Below are 18,519 nucleotides of genomic sequence, written 5' to 3'. Positions count from 1 at the left end.
TTTCTGTTGATTTTGACTAAACATTAAGCTTAAGCAAACATGTCCACCAGATTTTTTGCACAACCAGAAGGGGAAGAAATTGAAGTAGCAGGCTCTTCTATGAAAAGAAGGTATCGTCTTTTCATCAAACAGCTTTCCAATTTATTCAAAATATCTTGCATGATTCTGAATGAATCATATTAAACTAGTTACAGAAGAACAACAAACATATGCTTGTTAACAAAAAAACTTACAGTTTACATGCTTGGAAACCATTTCAGGTTGTTGACAAGTTATAACAGAGCATCTATTTTTGAAGTAATGGTGCAGTAGTCATCTGAATAAGGCTCATGAATCTGAATGCATGGTACAAAGCTAAGGAGAACATGTATGTAAGGCCTTTGCTAGAGCTTGCCTTCAGAACAGACTGATTTCATTTTCAACTGTTCCACAGGAAGGAATATGCCATAGAACACACAAGCTGTCTCAAAACATCACTGAGAATAAAAATTTTCCTTTTTACGCAAAGGATAACCAAATTGGCTCTTAAATGGATGCAAAATTCTACAAGCCTTGGTCTAGGAGATCACTTAAGTGGGGAATTAAGAAATTTTTTACCTCTATGCTTACCAATAATGGATTTAGTCATACTTAAAAGTTGAAACACAGCCACTTTTCTATCTTTTTCATACCCAATATTAACTGATTGGTTGATTGCTACAAATGATAAGAAAAGAAGAAGAAAATTGGAAACATACAACAGACACACTTATGGTTGGGTACTAAGAAATGATAAGAAAAGAAAAAAAAAAAAAAAAAACGTGAAAACATGCAACAGACACACTGACCCCAATCTGCTAAAAAGGTCGAGCTCTTCCATGATTTTTTCTTACGTTTCTTTTGTAAGCAATCAAAGCACAATGATCGGATACACAATAAGTCAAATATATGAGCAATATTCATGTGTACAGGTTTCTCATTAAAAATCTTGAATTTCAGGTACTGTTTTGTCTTCATACCCACTGAGATATTTTGATAGTTTAAGATAGACATGCCACTGACCCAGATAAAAAAGCTTATGAATTATGCTTTCCAGCGTGTTGGCATCCAATGTAATATCATTCAAATGTTGCAGTAAAGTCTAGATCAGTCTTCAAATAATTATAAATTTATAACTATTCTTGAATAAGTTCTTAAAATGGAACCAGGTGATTCCATTGCCTTGTGGCTCTCCACATCCACTTCCAGATTAAAAGAAATTTAATTAATTGTCTACACTTTACATGCTAGTATATAAACCCGATTACCCAAAGTTCACCTTCTTAAGCATCCATAAGAAAAAGAATACAAGTCCTAGTGGATCGAAAAAAAGGATATCAAAGCTCTTGCTGGGACCAGCCAGAAAGTGGAGCATGTGAGTACTGTCAGGAGAGATCCAAGGCATCAATATTATTTTCTTGCAGATATTTTTGGAGAAATTTTTTTCCCTGAACTAACTTGTCATCTTCACTTTATTCTCATACACGGCCTAATTAGTACAGTGAACATCTACGAAAATGAGAGAACATAAAGCAAAAAGGAGAAAATAAATCTATCCTTTCACTTTCAGTTTTCCTTATCTGTTCCCTCCACAGATTGCAAGCCAGTAAGTTCTTTTAATGTTTGTCCATGTACACTAGGGCTAGTGGAGCCATGCTCCCTTATGTGCAATGTAACCTTTACCCATGTGTCTACACTTGATCATTCTCCACAAATTCTAAGTAAAGGGAAACAAAGCTTATTTTATATGCTTATGGCAGATACGAAGAAATCTCCATTTAAGCACTCTAGATTTCTATTAGCATGCATTGGAATAATTTCTAGACAGGGTTATCTTAATATGAAATTGACAAAATCATGGACAGGCATATAAACCGGATCAATAAAAAAACCCTTGTGCTGAATTAAGTTCTCCCATGGATTCAACACTACATATTCCATTGGAGATAATAATTCCAGAGGATTTAAATCTAGAAAACGAAATATGAGAGAAAGGAGTGAAGATTGGAAATGAACAACGCATAAAAAAACACACACGCTTGCCTTGATTGCAGGCCATGTGCCAATATTGTCTGGTTCATTTGGGTGCCTATTGCTCTTTTGGTTGATCCAATCTCACTTCCTCAAAGGTACTGTCCTGATCCTCAAAAAGAAACAAACAATAAGGTTCAATGCACTGGCCACTTGGGTTTGATTGAAAATGAAATCATATCATAAAGGAGTCACATGCAGCTTAATTTATTTATAGAACATCTATTAGTGGCAAATGTTCAAGTCCAGGGGAACCTTCAGAATTTGGTTATAAAGAAACTCATTTAGGAAGAAATAATTTTGGTTTCGGTTTATGAAACTTGCGTATTGGAATGGGAACGTTCAAGAAAGGGAATATCCTCTTTACCATTATAGCAGTACACTGCTGCTCCAGCTTTGCCTGAAGCTTGTGAAAGAGTTGCATGCACCCAGCTGGATGGATATTTTCAGCTTTAATCTATGATTGTCTCTTCCCAACACCCCAACCCCAGTTCCCAAATGAATAAAGAGAAAAGGCTGACTCAAAAGGGCATTCAAAGAATCATTTCTAGATTCACCCCCCTCCCCCCCAAGAAACGTGAGAAATTGAGAATCTTGACAACCTTAATCCAGGGAATGAAAAGAAAATTTTTCAATTTCGTACAAGCTGAGAGATTGACCTAATGTTTCGCTTCTAAGCCCCCTTTGATCTTCAAAACTCTTTAGTAAAATGACCCCGATAAAAACATGGAAGAAAAAGGGGGAAAATAGAGAGAGATTCAAATTTCATCACACACGCACGCACAATAAAAGAAATAAAGAAATGAATCAGCCGTTATAAAATCTAAACAGCATATTGTCTATTACTAGCATTGTTCTTACGGTTTGTGTTTATTTCGTACAGCAGCTGCTGTTGCTGCTACTCTTAGTACTATGTTGTGATGATGACAAGATAACAATTGTGGGCAGTGGGCAGTGGGGGGAATAGAGTCCATTGATGAAGTAAAATATAACAATCAGCAAGCATATGAGCATATACACATGGGAATATGAAAATGGTCTCACAAACTATTGACACCCACTGAGCCAGATAGATTGACTAATTTGTTTCTCTGTGAATTTTAAAATGAGAAGCTTACTGTTCTATAACCTTCACTTACATAGCTCATGCTGGTGGAAACAATAGCCAGCCAACTTCAATGAGAAAGGAAAGGTTACATATGTTACATAGGACATATACACCTGATAAAGGGGGATGTAGAGTGCCTAACAAGGGGAAAAAGGACATGTTTAATGTCTATCTCAAATGGCGTAGAGTTTCTTATACTCATTGTTCAGGATCTCGGAATCTGACATAACTGACATAGGAGATGAACGGGACCTACTACTCATGGTTGACCTTCGAATGCTCCTCGACTTTTTAGCCTCGATCCGGTGCACAATCACCCAATAACACATTGTTCCTAACGTTGTTGCCATGATCACAGTCCCTATTCCAGTTACTCCAACAGCCAACCACCTTTCCTTGGTTCCAACAACGATATAAGAAAGTGAAAGAAAGGCCACAGAGACCAGCACACAAGCCAACCACATTAGTTTGTTAATAATAGCCATCATTTTCTTTTTTGCCTTCCTCTCTATGACCACAATTGAAGTCTGAACCACCACAACAGCCAGAGATATGAATAGGGCAAGGGAGTCAAAGATGAAAAAAAGCATGAAGGGAGTTCTAGGGGCAATGTTCGCTTCTCCAGGAGAGAGCCCAGGAGGGACATGCTCTGGATCATCAGCATACTGGCCTGGAACATTAAAAATGGCTGCAAAAGCAACAGTGGCAATGAGGACAGCTACAACTGTGGTGGAGTTGATTGCATTGTTGAGCCCTTCTGAATGCATTTTGTTGATCCGCTTGGCTATACCCTGCACACGTTTACGTGTTTGGCGGGTGTGCTCGAGCTGGTGATGGACCTCATGCTTAATGTCACTTACAGTTTGTTTGAGTTCTCGGGCCTTGTTTTTTGTCGGAGGCATGATGGATTTAGCACTTTTGACTCCATGCTCCTGAAGTATGGTTGTGATCTCAGCGTGCCCAGTTTTCTCTGCTGTGTCAAGAGCAGTTTCCCCAGACTTGTTGATGGCTTCTGTATCAGTTGCTTTGTGACTTAGTAGCTGCTGAACTATCTGCACCAATAGCAGAGTGCAATGTCAGGACTTCCAATTTTGTAAGAGGGATTCTGTTCTTCTAGCATCTCTAGTTGATAATATCTAGTATCTGTGCAAACTAAATTGGTGACAGACTAATTGAACTCTATTAAAGCCAATTCAAAGGATAGTTCAACATGGATCATAAAAATCCCAACCCTTTTGATGTTACAAAAGGAGAATCTGGCATGAATCCTTATGGCTCTGTCTTTTGGTTGTTCTGGCATGACAGGGGAGTGGGAGTAAATGTGTACTCCATTCTATAGGTACAACAGATGGAAAATATACTCTGTTCAGGATTAGAAAAGGCATGGTGCTTTTAACAAACTATGGCCTAAATACTTTGTGGAAACATATTAAATCCATTATCCAAGACTCCATGCCCTGAACAAATGTAATTCAGATGGTCATCACCTTGTGATGAATCATGACATTATTCACAAAATTTCATTTTTCAAATATGGAGGCTGAATTCAATAACAATCAGATAAACCTAAGAGTCCCTTCCTTAAGATATAAGAAAACTGAAATAAATGATAGTGATTTCAATGATAAAGAGTCTAGTTACATTGGGGAATGGTATAAATTTATAGAAAATTCACTAAGATGCTTTAGCACTAATATTCCCACAGTTTTGTGAAGGCATCCATGAGAAGAAACAAGGGATATTAAGATGCTCTAATTTGCCTTCCGTTTTATCTAATGAGATTCAAAGTTATGAACCACTGCATATAAAGGAACTAAAAGGTTCTTTTATCATATTAGGGCAAAGGAATCTCCATTGAGATGCACTAGTGAAAGAATCTGGTACTGTAGGACTTGGACATGGATCTAGGACACTATTTTGAGTTGACTGAACCTTCCAAGCAGGCCTAACTAAAATTTAATAGCTGCAAAACAGAAAGCAACTACTTCTTCAACATGAAAAAATAGTTTTTCATTAATTTTTTATTTTGCTTTTCAATTATTAATTCTGATTCAACTATGTACACAAGGAACGATGAGTTATTATGATTCTCATTGAAAACCCAGCAAACAAGTATAGGCCTATAACTTAATAGAAACTTTAATATTCGGCTGATAGACCAAAAGATTGGAGAAAGACTTTAATCACCTGAGCCCGACACTTCCGGACAGCTACATGCAATGTAGTGTTGTCCTTGGCATCAACCATGTTTATCAAAGAAGGATCTGACTTCATCAACTCGTCCACCACTTCAATATTTTGTCCCTTAACTGCCATATGGAGAGCTGTCTGGCCCTTCTTATCAGTCCTTGTTGAAATTCCAGGCTCTTTGCTCAATAGGGCCTTCACAACCTTCAAATGCCCCTTCCGAGCAGCAGAATGCAAGGCGGTTTTTCCATTGCTTTTTGCTATGTTGGCCAGACTGCTGCCTTTCTCCAAGAGGAAACTGACTACACTAATATGACCTTGTGCTGCAGCAGTGTGCAATGCTGTAGTGTTTGATAGATCAACAGTCATGGAAGTTTCTGGAATGGCCTCCATGAGGACCTTCAAGACCTCTGCAACATGATCAGCAATTCAAAATTAGGGTGATCCAACTCCTATATAACTTAAGAAAGAGGGAAACAATTAAGGAAGCCAGTAGCACAACAATCATGACAAAGCCTTCACAATAATCTCGACATTAATCCAATAACATTCCAAAACACTTAGGGAAAATAATAACTTAAATTTGCATTTTTGCTGTTAACAAGATCAAGTACAGTGACAAAATTCAAGAAATCTCTTGAAGGAAAGTTGTGAGCAATTCCAGGGGTTCAAATATATATACAACAAATTCAATTTGTAGTGTAAATTTTTCTTCAATAGTTGAAGTATACTTAGAAAATTCTGAGAACTCCATCCTTATGCCGTGCAAAAGACTGAAACAAGGCTAACTTTTGATACCAAGAAATACATATGAGGGGAACAGACACAAGGTAAGATCCATAGAGGCTTACCCAAGTCCCCTTGCTTGGCAGCAATGTGGAAGGCATCGTAGCCATTTCTTGCTTGGATACCAGCAGAGGAGACATCATAGTACTCCATCATCTCCTTAACCAAATCACAGTGACCATATTCAGCAGCAACATAAAGAGCAGTTTCACCTGATTGATTCTGCTTAGACAACAATTCCTTCAACGCCTCCGCATCTTCACACTTGGAAAGAATATCTAAAGCCAATTCCAAATTTCCCGCTCTTGCTGCAGAATGTAATGAAGTATCATCCCGTTTTCCCGTCAACTGCTTAGTGATGTTCTTCCGGCGGAAGCTTTGCTGCCTCGCCGGAGCCTCCATCAAAACCAATTCCAAACTTGGAAAAATAAAAAATGCCCCTTGATGCTTCTAGAATCTTAATCCAAATCTTACTGTTTCATGAGAAACCCAGATCAAAATTCACCTACTGCCTGCCATCACAATTGATCAATTTGCAACTCTATCTAGACATGATCATCTGGATGATTCCAGAAATGAGCTCGTCAGAAACCCGGAAGTTTGACCCCAGGGGCTCATGACGTTTTCTGACATCATCTGAACCTAAAAAAAAAAAATATTCAATACGTTCTTCGAGATGATAACACCCTACAGTCTCTCTTAAGATTTGAGTTAGTATATATCCCAATTTTCTTATACTGATTCGGATTCAGTATATCACAATTTTTTTCATAAACCATCATTGCCATCATCGTCTGTATAAGAAAAAAGCAATATAAGTTGACTGTGGAGTTTGAGAACTGTACCTAATTTGAATTATTTGAATTTATTCAACAAAACAAGAAAACTGGGGACTTGGGTTCTACCTTCAAGATCCCGAATTCAAAAGAAAAAAAAGTTTGAAACAACAATAATAAAATTAAATATTCACCCGGGGTTTGAAGAAAGAGTTTTTCAGTCTCACCATATTAAATCAGCTCTGAAAGAACAAATATAGCTGGGAGATATAGAAACATTCTAGCTGCCGCACATGTCGAAGAGAAATGGGAATCAAAAACCCAACAGAGGCATGAATGAAACAGAACAAGATAAAGACACCATATGAGGCATACAAAAAAAATTCAATGGAGTTCAATAACCCTGAGTGTGGTTGACGAGGAACAGGAGGAAAAACGAAACGAAGAAACAAAACAAAAAAGAGTTTGGAACCTTTTGAAACTTGATGAAGAGAGGGAAGGCAAAAGTAAGACGTCGAATGATGGTTGTTGGCTTGCGCAAAGCTTGCAAGCAACTGGCCGTTTGTTATGGACTCCAGTTTTCTTTTCTCACCGTTTCAGCCACTAAAAATGGCAAATAATAATAAGCTTAGGAAAAAAGGGCCCATCGTTCGTTGATTACCATCCCAACGGCAGACGTGGTATCAGCGTGGGGCCATGGAAAATCTAAAAAATAAAGAACTTTTTATCTTGAAATCATTCTGATCTTCATGAGTAAACAAACAGGCTTTAAGTTTTCGATGAATTTGGTCAAGTAGATTTTCCCCTGAGGTCAATTAGAAATCAAAATTCTATGGTGAATAAAACTACAGTTCCAAGTGGGTGGTGATATCCAAAAGCAAGAAAAAGGTGGGCCATTTTAATTGAGGGAGGTTAAATGTCTAAGTGATATGATTGCAATTTTGAAAGAGATGTGTTGACCGAGGCAGAGTTGGGTGTGGCCGCCATAGATATAGGGCCCTTCAGGGCCTCAGGCCTTGTGTTGTGTGGACTTTGTCACACACGCTTTCCATCATGCCGCACTCGCTCATTAATAATCACCTCGCAAGGGGGCAAGGGTCCCCGCAAATGAGATCCTACTTTTCCCTTGAACTTGTGCTTTCACATGGTGGTTGAATTTTGGTTTATTTGATTAAAAAGATTTTCAAAATCTAATTTTTGAAATTTGGTCTTTTTACACCCCCCCGCCCCCCCCCCCCCCCCCCTTTTTTTTTTTCATTTGAATGGAAATATCATCATTCTTTTTTTAATATTTACCTTAAAATTTGATTATTTTTCAATAAAAAGTATAAAAATGATTAAATTCATAATTTAAGGATTATATTTCTTCAACTTATCCCCTGCCACATGATTGCGGGTTAACGGTGAAAGAATAACAGCATCACATTGGGAATGGTGCTAGCCATTTAGCCACTTGTAACGTGATGGTGCGGCGTTAACGAAAAATACCAAGGCATTGGAATGATACCTATAAAACAAAAGATCAAAAACGTTAAATATATATAATAAGATTTAAGCCAGTATGAAAGTATAAAAAGTAAAAAACATGCAAATTGGACCTAGAGCTGATTGATAATCTCTTTTTGATAGTGTCTCCTTTTTAATAGATACCAAAAAAGTACCACTCAAGACTATAGCCAGACCCCACACTAACTAATCCGCTTTAAACGCGTTCTCATTGCATTGCATTTGGACAGTGTCCACTCCGGCCAAAGTACTTGTGTTTGGTCATATTTGAAAGGCACCGTGCTTGCTATAATGTCTCAAACACAGTAATTTTCCTAGAGCATACTCGTTGTATCATGGTTGGGAAATTCCAATTCTTGGGGTTAATTGGTTAATAAACATCGTCTAGACAGCACCCATGTGAAGCGAATTGGGGCTGATGATTCTCTCTGCTCATGTTGTTGTACTTGTAATTGGTTAATAATCAGATATATATTTTTTTTTGTATGACATTATTAGTAAGTGGGCACTAAATTAGCGGTATAACCTGACTATATCTCTCTTTCTAAAATATGGTTTGGATTGCTTCACAACCAAATTGGAAACAACTATCAGGTCAACTACTGACTTGGATACACAATCTCAGATGGATTGAAATTAATGAGATGGAGGTTAAGGGGCTCCCTGGGAGGAATCTGTAGACAAGAAACCATGTCTTGCACCAGTCAATGGAACAACTGCTCGTACTGGGGCCCTTTTTTATGGAGATATTTATGAGAAAAGGTGGGGGAGTAGGTGGTATGTTAACCGCTCAGACTCTTGGATGGTTGATACTAAACAAAAAAAATAGTTGTAAATGCGATTAGAGTCAGCACCCGTGGTTGATAGTTTCCTCATATTGCGTAGCATTATCAACAAGGTGGAATGCTAACATGTCCCGTAGCTAACTTTTTGACCATTCCCTCAGGGTTCATCAGTTTATCAGTTTATGTCAACCGCTTACGTGGTGAGGCCTTTCATAAGTCCAACCGGGTCCCACTCCAGCACTGGCAGATTAAAATATTGTACACAAACAAGGGATGGACCAACGCTATACAGAACCCCTGGACGATATAGCTGCATATCTAATCTTCACCCCTATCTTTTTACCCCAAATACAACCCAGTTAGATGGCCCGGGTCAAACGCCTACATTGTCTCCTTGTGGGGGAGGGCGCAGCCCAATGGAGACAATTAGGGTCACCTTCAGAAATGGGACTTTTCTTAATAGTACGGTAATTTAAAAAAATTATACTTAAATTATTATAGTAGAAGAAGTTATTACAAATATATGGTAGTTTTTGTCACATAGGAGAGAGGAGATAGGAGAGAGGAGAGAGGGTGAACGGATAAATTTTTTTAAAACCAAAATCATCTTTCAAACAAAAGGAACTCGTCTCTTGAAGAGACGAGTTCCATGAAAAAATATATATATATTTTTTTTGTTAAAAAAAAAAAAACAGTTGAGAGACGAGTTCCCATAGAAAAAAATATATATATATTTTTTTAAATTCCCAAATTATAAAAAAAAAAAAAAAAAAAACAAAAAACAAGCTCAAGGGAAATCGTATCTTAAAAAAAAAATATTTAAAACAAAAAAAAATTCTCAAATTATTTTTTTAAAAAAAAACATTTTTTTCCTCAATGGAACTCGTCTCTTGAAGAGACGAGTTCCATGAAAATATATATATGTTTTGTTTAAGAAATTCCCAAATTATTAAAAAAAAAAAAAAAAAAAAAAAAGGCAATTCCTCAAAGGAACTCGTGGAAAATATATATATATATATATCTTTTTAAAAAAATTCCCAAATTAAAAAAAAAAAAAAAAAAAGAATTTCCTCTTCCCATGGAAAATATATATATATATATATATTTTCAAAAAAATTCCCAAATTAAAAAAAAAAAAAAAAAAAAAAAAAAAAAAAAACAATTCCTCAAGGGAACGAGACGAGTTCCATGTAAAAAAAATATTTTTTAAAAAAAATTCCCAAATAAAAAAAAATTTGCTAAAGGGAACTCGTCTCTTCAAGAAACGAGTTCCCATGGAAAATTTTTTTAAAAAAATATATATATAATTTTTATTTTAAAAAAAAAAAAATCCTCAAGGGAACTCGTCTCTTGAAGAGACGAGTTCCCATGGAAAAAAAATATTTTTTATTTAAAAAAAAATTTCCAAATTAAAAAAAAAAAAAAACAATTCTTCAAGGAACTCGTCTCTTGAAAAGACGAGTTCCTATGTAAAAATAAATAAATTTTTTAAAAAAAATATATATATCTAAGTAATCATCAGCCTTTTGTCTTCCATCAAGAATATTTTACAAGCTTTGCAGTTTCTGTTCCAAAAGCAGCAAGCATGTTTCTACACAGCAGCCTGCCAGAAGTCTAAAAAAAAAAAGAATTTCCTTAAGGGAACTCGTCTCTTCAAGAGACGAGTTCCCATGGAAAAAAAATATTTTTTTTTTAAAAAAAATATATATATATTTTAAAAAAAATTCTCAAATTAAAAAAAAAAAAAATTAATAAAGGGAACTCGTCTTTTCAATTCCCTCTTGAAGAGACGAGTTCCCATGGAAAAAAAAAATATTTTTTTTTAAAAAATATAATTTTTATTTAAAAAAAAATTCCAAATTAAAAAAAATAATAATAAGAGACGAGTTCCCATGTAAAAAATATTTTTTTTTTAAATATATTTTTTATTTAAAAAAAATCTCAAATTTAAAAAAAAAAAAAAAAAAAAAATTGCTAAAGGGAACTCGTCTCTTCAAGAGACGAGTTCCCATGGGAAATTTTTTTTTTTTAATATATTTTTTATTTAAAAAAAATCCCAAATTAAAAAAAAAAAAAAAAAAAAAAAAAAAAAAAAAAAAACAATAATTCCTAAGGGAACTCGTCTCTTCAAGAGACGAGTTCCCATGGAATTTTTTTTTTTTTAAATATATTTTTTATTTTAAAAAAATCCCAAATTAAAATAAAAATGAAAAATAAAATAAAACAAAAACCAATTCCTCAAGGGAACTCGTCTCTTGAAGAGACGACTTCCCATGGAAAAAAAATATTTTTTCTTTTAAAAATTCCCAAATAAAAAAAAAATTTCCGGCTTTTTCTGCTTAAAAATAAAATTATTTCAAACAAAAATTAGATTTTTAGGATATGAAATTTTTCAAGGAGGATCTATGTACTTTGTTATCTCAAACAAACCATGGAGGAATTGCTTTTGTTTGTTTTTTTTTTTTTAAAAAAAAAAATTTAAATTTGGGAATTTCTTTTTAAAATAAAAAATATTTTTTTTTTTTTCCATGGGAACTCGTCTCTTGAAGAGACGAGTTCCCTTCAGCAACTGTTTTTTTTTTTTTAATAAAAAATATATATTTTTTTCATGGAACTCGTCTCTTCAAGAGACGAGTTCCCTTTGTTTGAAAGATGATTTTTTTAAAAAAATATATATATTTGTTTTTTCATGGAACTCGTCTCTTTTGTTTGAAAAGATGATTTTGGTTTTAAAAAAATTTATCCGTTCACCCTCTCTCCTCTCTCCTATGTGGTAAAAACTACCATATATTTCTCTCTCCTATGTGGTAAAAACTACCATATATTTGTAATAACTTCTTCTACTACAATAATTTAAGCATAACTTTTTTAAATTACCGTACTATTAAGAAAAGTCCTTCAGAAATGTGTGTAGAACCTAGAAAGTGATTTGTAAACTGTCTTAATGACTTATTTAAGTCAAAAATGGATTTTTTTTTTCCGAATCTCAAACATGGTTTGTTTTAATTATTCATGTTCATACCGATTTAAATATTTAAAACAAAAACAAATGAAATGTAAAAGTTCTGAATCAGACAAATAAGTAGCTGGTCAAATCGGATTAAGCCATGCAGAGTAATAATGTAAAAGTTATACAACAAGTGTTCCAGGTCCCTCAACCGGTATTCCTTTAATGCTCTTACATATAATAATAAGAAGAAAAATCCATTCCCCTTCAGAGAATCAATCCATAAGGAATGCTACTTGTTCCCAGATCGGGTATTTACAGCACAAGCCCCCCTCAAAAACACCAACAGCTCCCACCTTTTTTTTTTTTTTTCCTTTTTCTTTTCTTCTGGTTTTCTTTTTCAGACAAAAACACCGGTCACCCAACTGCTTTCAGTTTTTCTTTTCTTTTGGTTTTTTCTGTAGATAAAAGGCCGGAAGGAAGATAGGAGACCCGAGCAGATCCAGAGTCCAGGCAGATCAGATGGCATAAATTGGGTTAACTTCTGAATCAGACAAATCTGAGTGACGCCATGAAGTGGTACCACTCCTCAAATGCTTCTCTTTCTTCCTTAGTAACCGAGTTCGTTTGGACTTCACCACATAATAAGTCATAGTACCAAGAACTCCTGCCATTGTAACTCCTCCTATAACTGTAACAAGAATGGCAGCCCACCTGTTATGGCGGCCAACCACTATGTAAGATGAAGCAATGAAGGCCACTGAAGTGCAAACAGAGGCCAACCACATCAACTTATTGATCACCTCCACGACCCGTCTTTCAGATTTCGTCTCCCCTCTCACCAGGGTGATCTGTACCACAACAACAGCCAATGATGTGAAGAGTGCAATGGCATTAAAGATGAAGAATATCTTAAAAGATGGACTGTCCACCACCACAGCCACCCCCAAGTCATTATCACCACCAGGAACTGTGAAGATGGCCGCAAATGCAACTGTTGCAAAGAGCACAGCCACCACAGTGACTGAGTTGGTGGCATTGTTGATTCCTTCCCTGTGGAGCTTGCGGAGTTCCTTGGCAATCCCACTCACATTCTTGTTGGTTTTCCGGGTTTGTTCAAGCTGGGTGTGAACGTCTTTCTTGATTTCTGTTACAGTTTTCCTAAGCTCATCACGTGGCTGGTTCAGTTCATTAGCTTTGACAGCACCATACCGTGCCAAGCAGTCTCTTATCTCAGAGGTTTCTTCAGACAGAGGGAGTCCTTCAGCTATGTCAAGGGCTGTTTTGTGGTCTCTTGTCAATGCATTCACATTGGTGTCTGGGAGGAGTAACAACTCATTCACTATCTGCACAAAATAGCAAGGGATACGATTACTGCATTTTATACTTAACAGAATTTCCATAATCTGCTTTGGAATTCTAATTATTTCTTGCATGCCCATAAAATCAATAACAAAAAACTGATAGGTTTGCACAATGAAAAGAAAAAGGAAACCGAAAATACGGCAGTACACACAGATAAAGCCAGAAATACAAAAAGAAAAGATAAATATTGAATATGACATTCAAAAAACTAATCTGAAGCCTAAACAAAATCTGATTAGAGTACCAAAAGACTAAGCATACCTTACATGTACGCAGCTTGATATGACATGCATTTTCAATCATATAGCTAGCAAAGTCTATAAAACAAAAAAAAAAATCATATAGCTAGCAAAGCCATAACACCACAACCACACACCCGCAACCCCAAACCACATGGTTGGCTGTGGATCATTATTCCTATCATAGATTTTGTTTTTTTACCATTGGTTTAACTTATATCACATTCCTAGATTGTTAACTCTATTTTCCATTCCGCTAGTTTGTACCTCCAATACAATTCTTTTAGTGTGGAAAACATTCATTTACAAAAGATGAAAGATAAGGTCTAGGCCTTTAGCTCAATGGACTACTTACACCCAATTTGGGAAGGAAAAAAAGAGAACACAGCTGTTTCAGCAGAATTTTTTTAGGCTATGTTTGGTTCTTGAAAATTTTGAGGAAAAATGAAAGGAAAATAAAAGATAGATTCAAAATCAATAAATTATTTCTATCTACTACTTCAAACTCACTTCACTTGATTTAACTCTTTTATATAAAAATTAAATAATTTGAAAATACGTAGATTTTTAATTATATATTTTTTTAAGAAAATTATTTTCTTTAACATTTTTTTTTCTTTCCTTGGTACTTTCTTGGCAAACATGGTGTTAATCTTTAAAAACCTTATGTTGAAAAAATAGGCAGGATACAAAAGAGACCAACCCAAATGAACAAACCAACCTCAATAACTCCTAAAAAGCTATTGTCCAGAACAAAAAAAGTGCAAATTGAGCTGCACTTAGCCAAGCTGAGGTCAGTCAGAACCCAGCCCATTGTATAATATGAGCCGTGGGTTAGTGTTCAGGCCTGCCAAAGTTAAACTTTCAAGAAATAATATGCTCATTAAACATTGCAAAAAAACAACATAAAATTTGTTTTGCCGAAATGGTAACTTGATTTTTTTTAAAATGCAGATCATAAATTGATGACACCAAAAAGGAGTGCATCGCAAGAGCAAAATGTTAGCTTGAAAATTAAGGCAGTGAAGCGATAAACCATGCTCTGCTTATGCGACAAAACTAATTTTGTGAATTTATGGTACCACATAAATCTATAAGACATGTGCAAGTGTATGTGTGAAGCATCATACTTCATGGGGCCAGGCCAAGCTTTAACTGAACTAAGGCTAATGTTTATCCTAAATTCAAGATTTGGTTTACTTGGGTGAGTCCAGGGTGTGCAGCCCACTCATCCAAAACTGATCAAATAATATGAGTAATAGTTCTATGTTAAACAATGCGATAATTAGGCCCATGGACAGTTAAGAAAATATGCAGATATGGAATATACTTGCAGCAATCTTATCAATACCTCAGCTCGCTTTTTCCTGGTTGCTACATGTAATGCTGTGTTACCGAACTTGTCTGGGAGCATCACAATGGCTGCATCTGCATCAAGAAGCAACTTCACCACTTCACGACTAACCCCTTTTACAGCCATATGCAATGCAGTTTGCCCTTTCTTATCAGTCCTTCTTGCCAGTTGTGGATCTTTGTCAAGCAATGCTTTTACAATATCTACATGCCCCTGCCGAGCAGCTAAATGTAATGCATTCTTTCCATTGGATTTAGATATCTCTAGCAAGCCAGAGTCTTTAGACAGCAAATTATTAACTACTGCTAGATGCCCTCTTGTTGCTGCAGATATTAGAGGTGTTGCATTTGATTGGCCCACTGTTTTGCTTAGCTCTGGGTCATAGTCCAATAGCACCTCAACGATTACTGCATGGAGATGGTTATTAAACTCTATTCAGCTGATTTTGGATGGAAAATATCTGAGGCCAGAGCCAGGTAAAAAAGAAGAAGATAGAAATAGTTTGTATGTTTTTCATGACAGCCGTGTGCCATAAAAATTTGCAAGCACATATAACAAGATATAATAAAAAAAGATACAGCAATATTGCATATTTTCTGTAATATCTTCTCACTTCTCAAGGAATTCAAGAGATAACTTCCCCAACTATTTGCCTTTTACAAAACAATTAAAATTGTGAATAAATCTCACATTTTTCATTTTGCTTGTCTTGCACAATTCAAAACTTGCAGCATCAATGCTTTCAGGAAAACCTGGTTATATCTTATAAACACTTTTTGACAAAATTATGAAATTTCATAATTAATATCGTTCTCAACAAGGAATGAATAGGGTCCCTGCCCCAGAGATTTAAAAGGGTGGCACCAAGTACCAGAGTCTTTAACCAGTACAATGTGATGGACTGTGTGAAACTTGTGAGCCCTGTTTTTCAATCCCCTCAGTGTAGTTTTTTCTGGGTTCTTTTTCTTTTCAGCTGGGTGCTCTTGTACAGTTTCCTGTGTACATGGGTTCCCTTGACACTTTCAATACTACTCTTTAGTTGCATATTAAAAACTAATAATAGATGTCCCATAGATATAGCAAAAAATATTTTCAGATGTTTCCTCCGGCTCAGAAACAATTCTATCTGTCTCAATAGAGCTCCTAATTAGGTTTCCCATTTCCATTCTCCCGTTCACATTTCCCTTTTTCTGCATTTCCCATATTAGGATAACAACTTTGAGATATTGAATTTAACAGATTCCCTGCATGGCCTAATGGTAAGAGTGAGTGCCATGATGTGTGGAACAGCTTGGGTTCATTCCTGCCATTTGGGAATCCCCGGATTACCCGGTGGTGGCTGTGGAGGATACAACGACAGTTTATTCCAGCTAGATTCAGTTGAAACAACAACAAGAAGACAACAAGAAGAGAAAAGGAAGTGGAATAATATGAAATTGGAGATGTGCATGAAATCCAATTTATCTTTACCTTGGTGACCTTTACTTGCAGCAATATGTAGAGCATCAAATCCAGATTGATTCTTCATGGCAATGCCCTCTTTAGTAGAGTACTGCAATAACTCTTTCACCACATCCAGATGCCCCTTCTCTGCAGCAGTAAACAATGCTGTCTCCCCCAACTCATTCACTTCGTCCACAACTGCAGCCCGAATCTCTGCCACCTCAGCATCAAAATCTGCCCCGCTCAATGTTCCCGTCATCTGAGCATCTATCTCGCCCAGAATCTGCTTCACTGCCTCCAAGTCCCCACGCGCAGCGGCCAAATGCAGCTCCGTATCATTATGCCGCCCAGTCACCTGCTTCACGTACTTCTTCTTTCCCGCTTGATCGATCCGCTTTCCAGAATTGGACAGGACCAGAGACTTACCGGAATTTGATAGAACCAAAGCCTTACCAGAATTGGACAGAACCAAAGCCTTGCTGGAAGGCGAAACACCCAAAGCCTTACTAGATGCCGATGCACCCAAAGCCTTACTGGAAGCAGAGATACCCAAAGCCTTACCAGAATTGGATAAAACCAGCGCGGGCCCTGAGGTCGCAGCCGATGGAGAAGGCAGCGGCGACGGATCGTTCAAATGGCTAAGGTTCTGGGGCCGGGCCTCTCCCTTCTCCAGATCCCTCTCGTCCCCTTTTCAATCAACCATAAAAATCAGCAAATTATAAACAACTGAAACAATCAGATCAACAAATCCAAAACTCATCAATCAAACGCAGTGTTCGGCTGTTGAGAAAATGCAGAAAAATAAAAAGCAAAATGCATCACAATTTTAGATTCAAAACATTTCAATCTCATTTCATTCTCTTTTCTCCCATCTTCGGGGGCGGCCAAACAAACCAATAAGAAAAGAAAGGAAAGTACCTTCAAATCCAGAACCCATCGAAATGTTGGAGAATTGCCCTAAAAAATCATTTTGCGGACGCAAAAGGATTTTGAATTCTTAGGGTTTTGGAAAGCGGAAGAGGAAGGAGGTAGGAAAGATCGGGCAGTCGCCGATGACGGAAAAAAATGCTTCGCCTTCTTTCTCCTTTGGATTTCAACTTGTTGACGCCGCCGGACCTACCATTTTAGATGGGGCTCCACTTTTTCCCCATTTTTCTATTTCAGTTATTTATTTTATTATTTTATATTTTTTAAGGCCCGTTAGACTTTGACTTTTGAGATGGAATTCATCCTTCTACTGGACAATTAATTTATGATCAGTTGAAGGTTTGAAACTAGACGTCTTTATTTATTATTTTATTACCATTTATAACAACATAACATTTTTATTATTATTTTTTTTAACGTTTTAAAAAGGATAATAAAATTGCGTTTATCGGAAGTATTTTTAATGAAAACGTTTTTTTCAAAAAAAAATATATTTTTCCTATTTTTAATTTTGTTTTTAAAATTTAGATAAATATTTAATTTTTAAAAAAAGAAAATTTAGGTAAAATTTTTAAAAAAAATTATTACCAAATAGGCTGCAAATGTAATATTTTCTTATAAATCGTTTTAAAATTTTAATATAATTAAAATTATTTCCCAAAAGCAAGTTGATTATGCTTGATTTTTAAAATTTTATTTTATTTTACTTTTTTTAAGAAAAATTCAAATAACCTTTTTTAAATGCCCAAAATAAAAAAAAATAGTTATTTTATTGTTTAATTTTTCACGCCAACCCCAAATAGTAAATGAAACCATATTAAAATCGAGAACCACAACGTCAATATAAAAGTCTTTTACTTTATAATTTTTCTTCGTTTCCGATCTCATTCTTTTATGAGAGGGAACTTTTTTTTTTTATTGGGATGGTTTCTTAGAGTTCTAATAATTCTTACTCTAAGAAATTACCCTCCATTTTTTTTTTTGGTTGGGTCAACCCAACTTGGGCGGGTCCCAACTCCAACATTAATAAACAATGATGGTTTTCAA

At 35.8% G+C, this 18,519-nt stretch overlaps 2 protein-coding genes across 6 annotated transcripts; both read right to left on the bottom strand.

The window, feature by feature from the left end:
* Nucleotides 1–3,123: 3,123 nt before the first annotated feature.
* On the bottom strand, nucleotides 3,124–7,523 carry LOC100265311 (ankyrin repeat-containing protein At5g02620). 5 transcript variants are annotated; one of them, XM_019221620.2, is made up of 4 exons: nucleotides 7,134–7,523; nucleotides 6,196–6,924; nucleotides 5,345–5,754; nucleotides 3,124–4,209 (listed from the first exon to the last, which is right to left on the bottom strand). In XM_019221620.2, exons 2-4 carry the CDS (start codon nucleotides 6,530–6,532, stop codon nucleotides 3,331–3,333), a joined length of 1,626 nt encoding a protein of 541 aa, XP_019077165.1. In that variant the 5' UTR covers nucleotides 6,533–6,924; nucleotides 7,134–7,523; the 3' UTR covers nucleotides 3,124–3,330. The 5 variants fall into 5 exon arrangements, with proteins under 5 accessions (XP_019077165.1, XP_019077163.1, XP_019077164.1 ...); XM_019221618.2 differs by having other exon boundaries at nucleotides 6,196–6,772; XM_019221619.2 differs by having other exon boundaries at nucleotides 6,196–6,603.
* Nucleotides 7,524–12,267: 4,744 nt separating this feature from the next.
* On the bottom strand, nucleotides 12,268–17,799 carry LOC100260111 (ankyrin repeat-containing protein ITN1). The gene is made up of 4 exons (XM_002277499.5): nucleotides 17,464–17,799; nucleotides 16,573–17,232; nucleotides 15,100–15,509; nucleotides 12,268–13,490 (listed from the first exon to the last, which is right to left on the bottom strand). Exons 1-4 carry the CDS (start codon nucleotides 17,480–17,482, stop codon nucleotides 12,663–12,665), a joined length of 1,917 nt encoding a protein of 638 aa, XP_002277535.1. The 5' UTR covers nucleotides 17,483–17,799; the 3' UTR covers nucleotides 12,268–12,662.
* Between the last annotated feature and the right edge of the window lie 720 nt (nucleotides 17,800–18,519).

Source organism: Vitis vinifera, chromosome 8, assembly GCF_030704535.1.
Source record: "Vitis vinifera cultivar Pinot Noir 40024 chromosome 8, ASM3070453v1".
Lineage (NCBI taxonomy): Eukaryota > Viridiplantae > Streptophyta > Magnoliopsida > Vitales > Vitaceae > Vitis > Vitis vinifera.
This window is presented reverse-complemented; position numbering and strand designations above follow the sequence as displayed.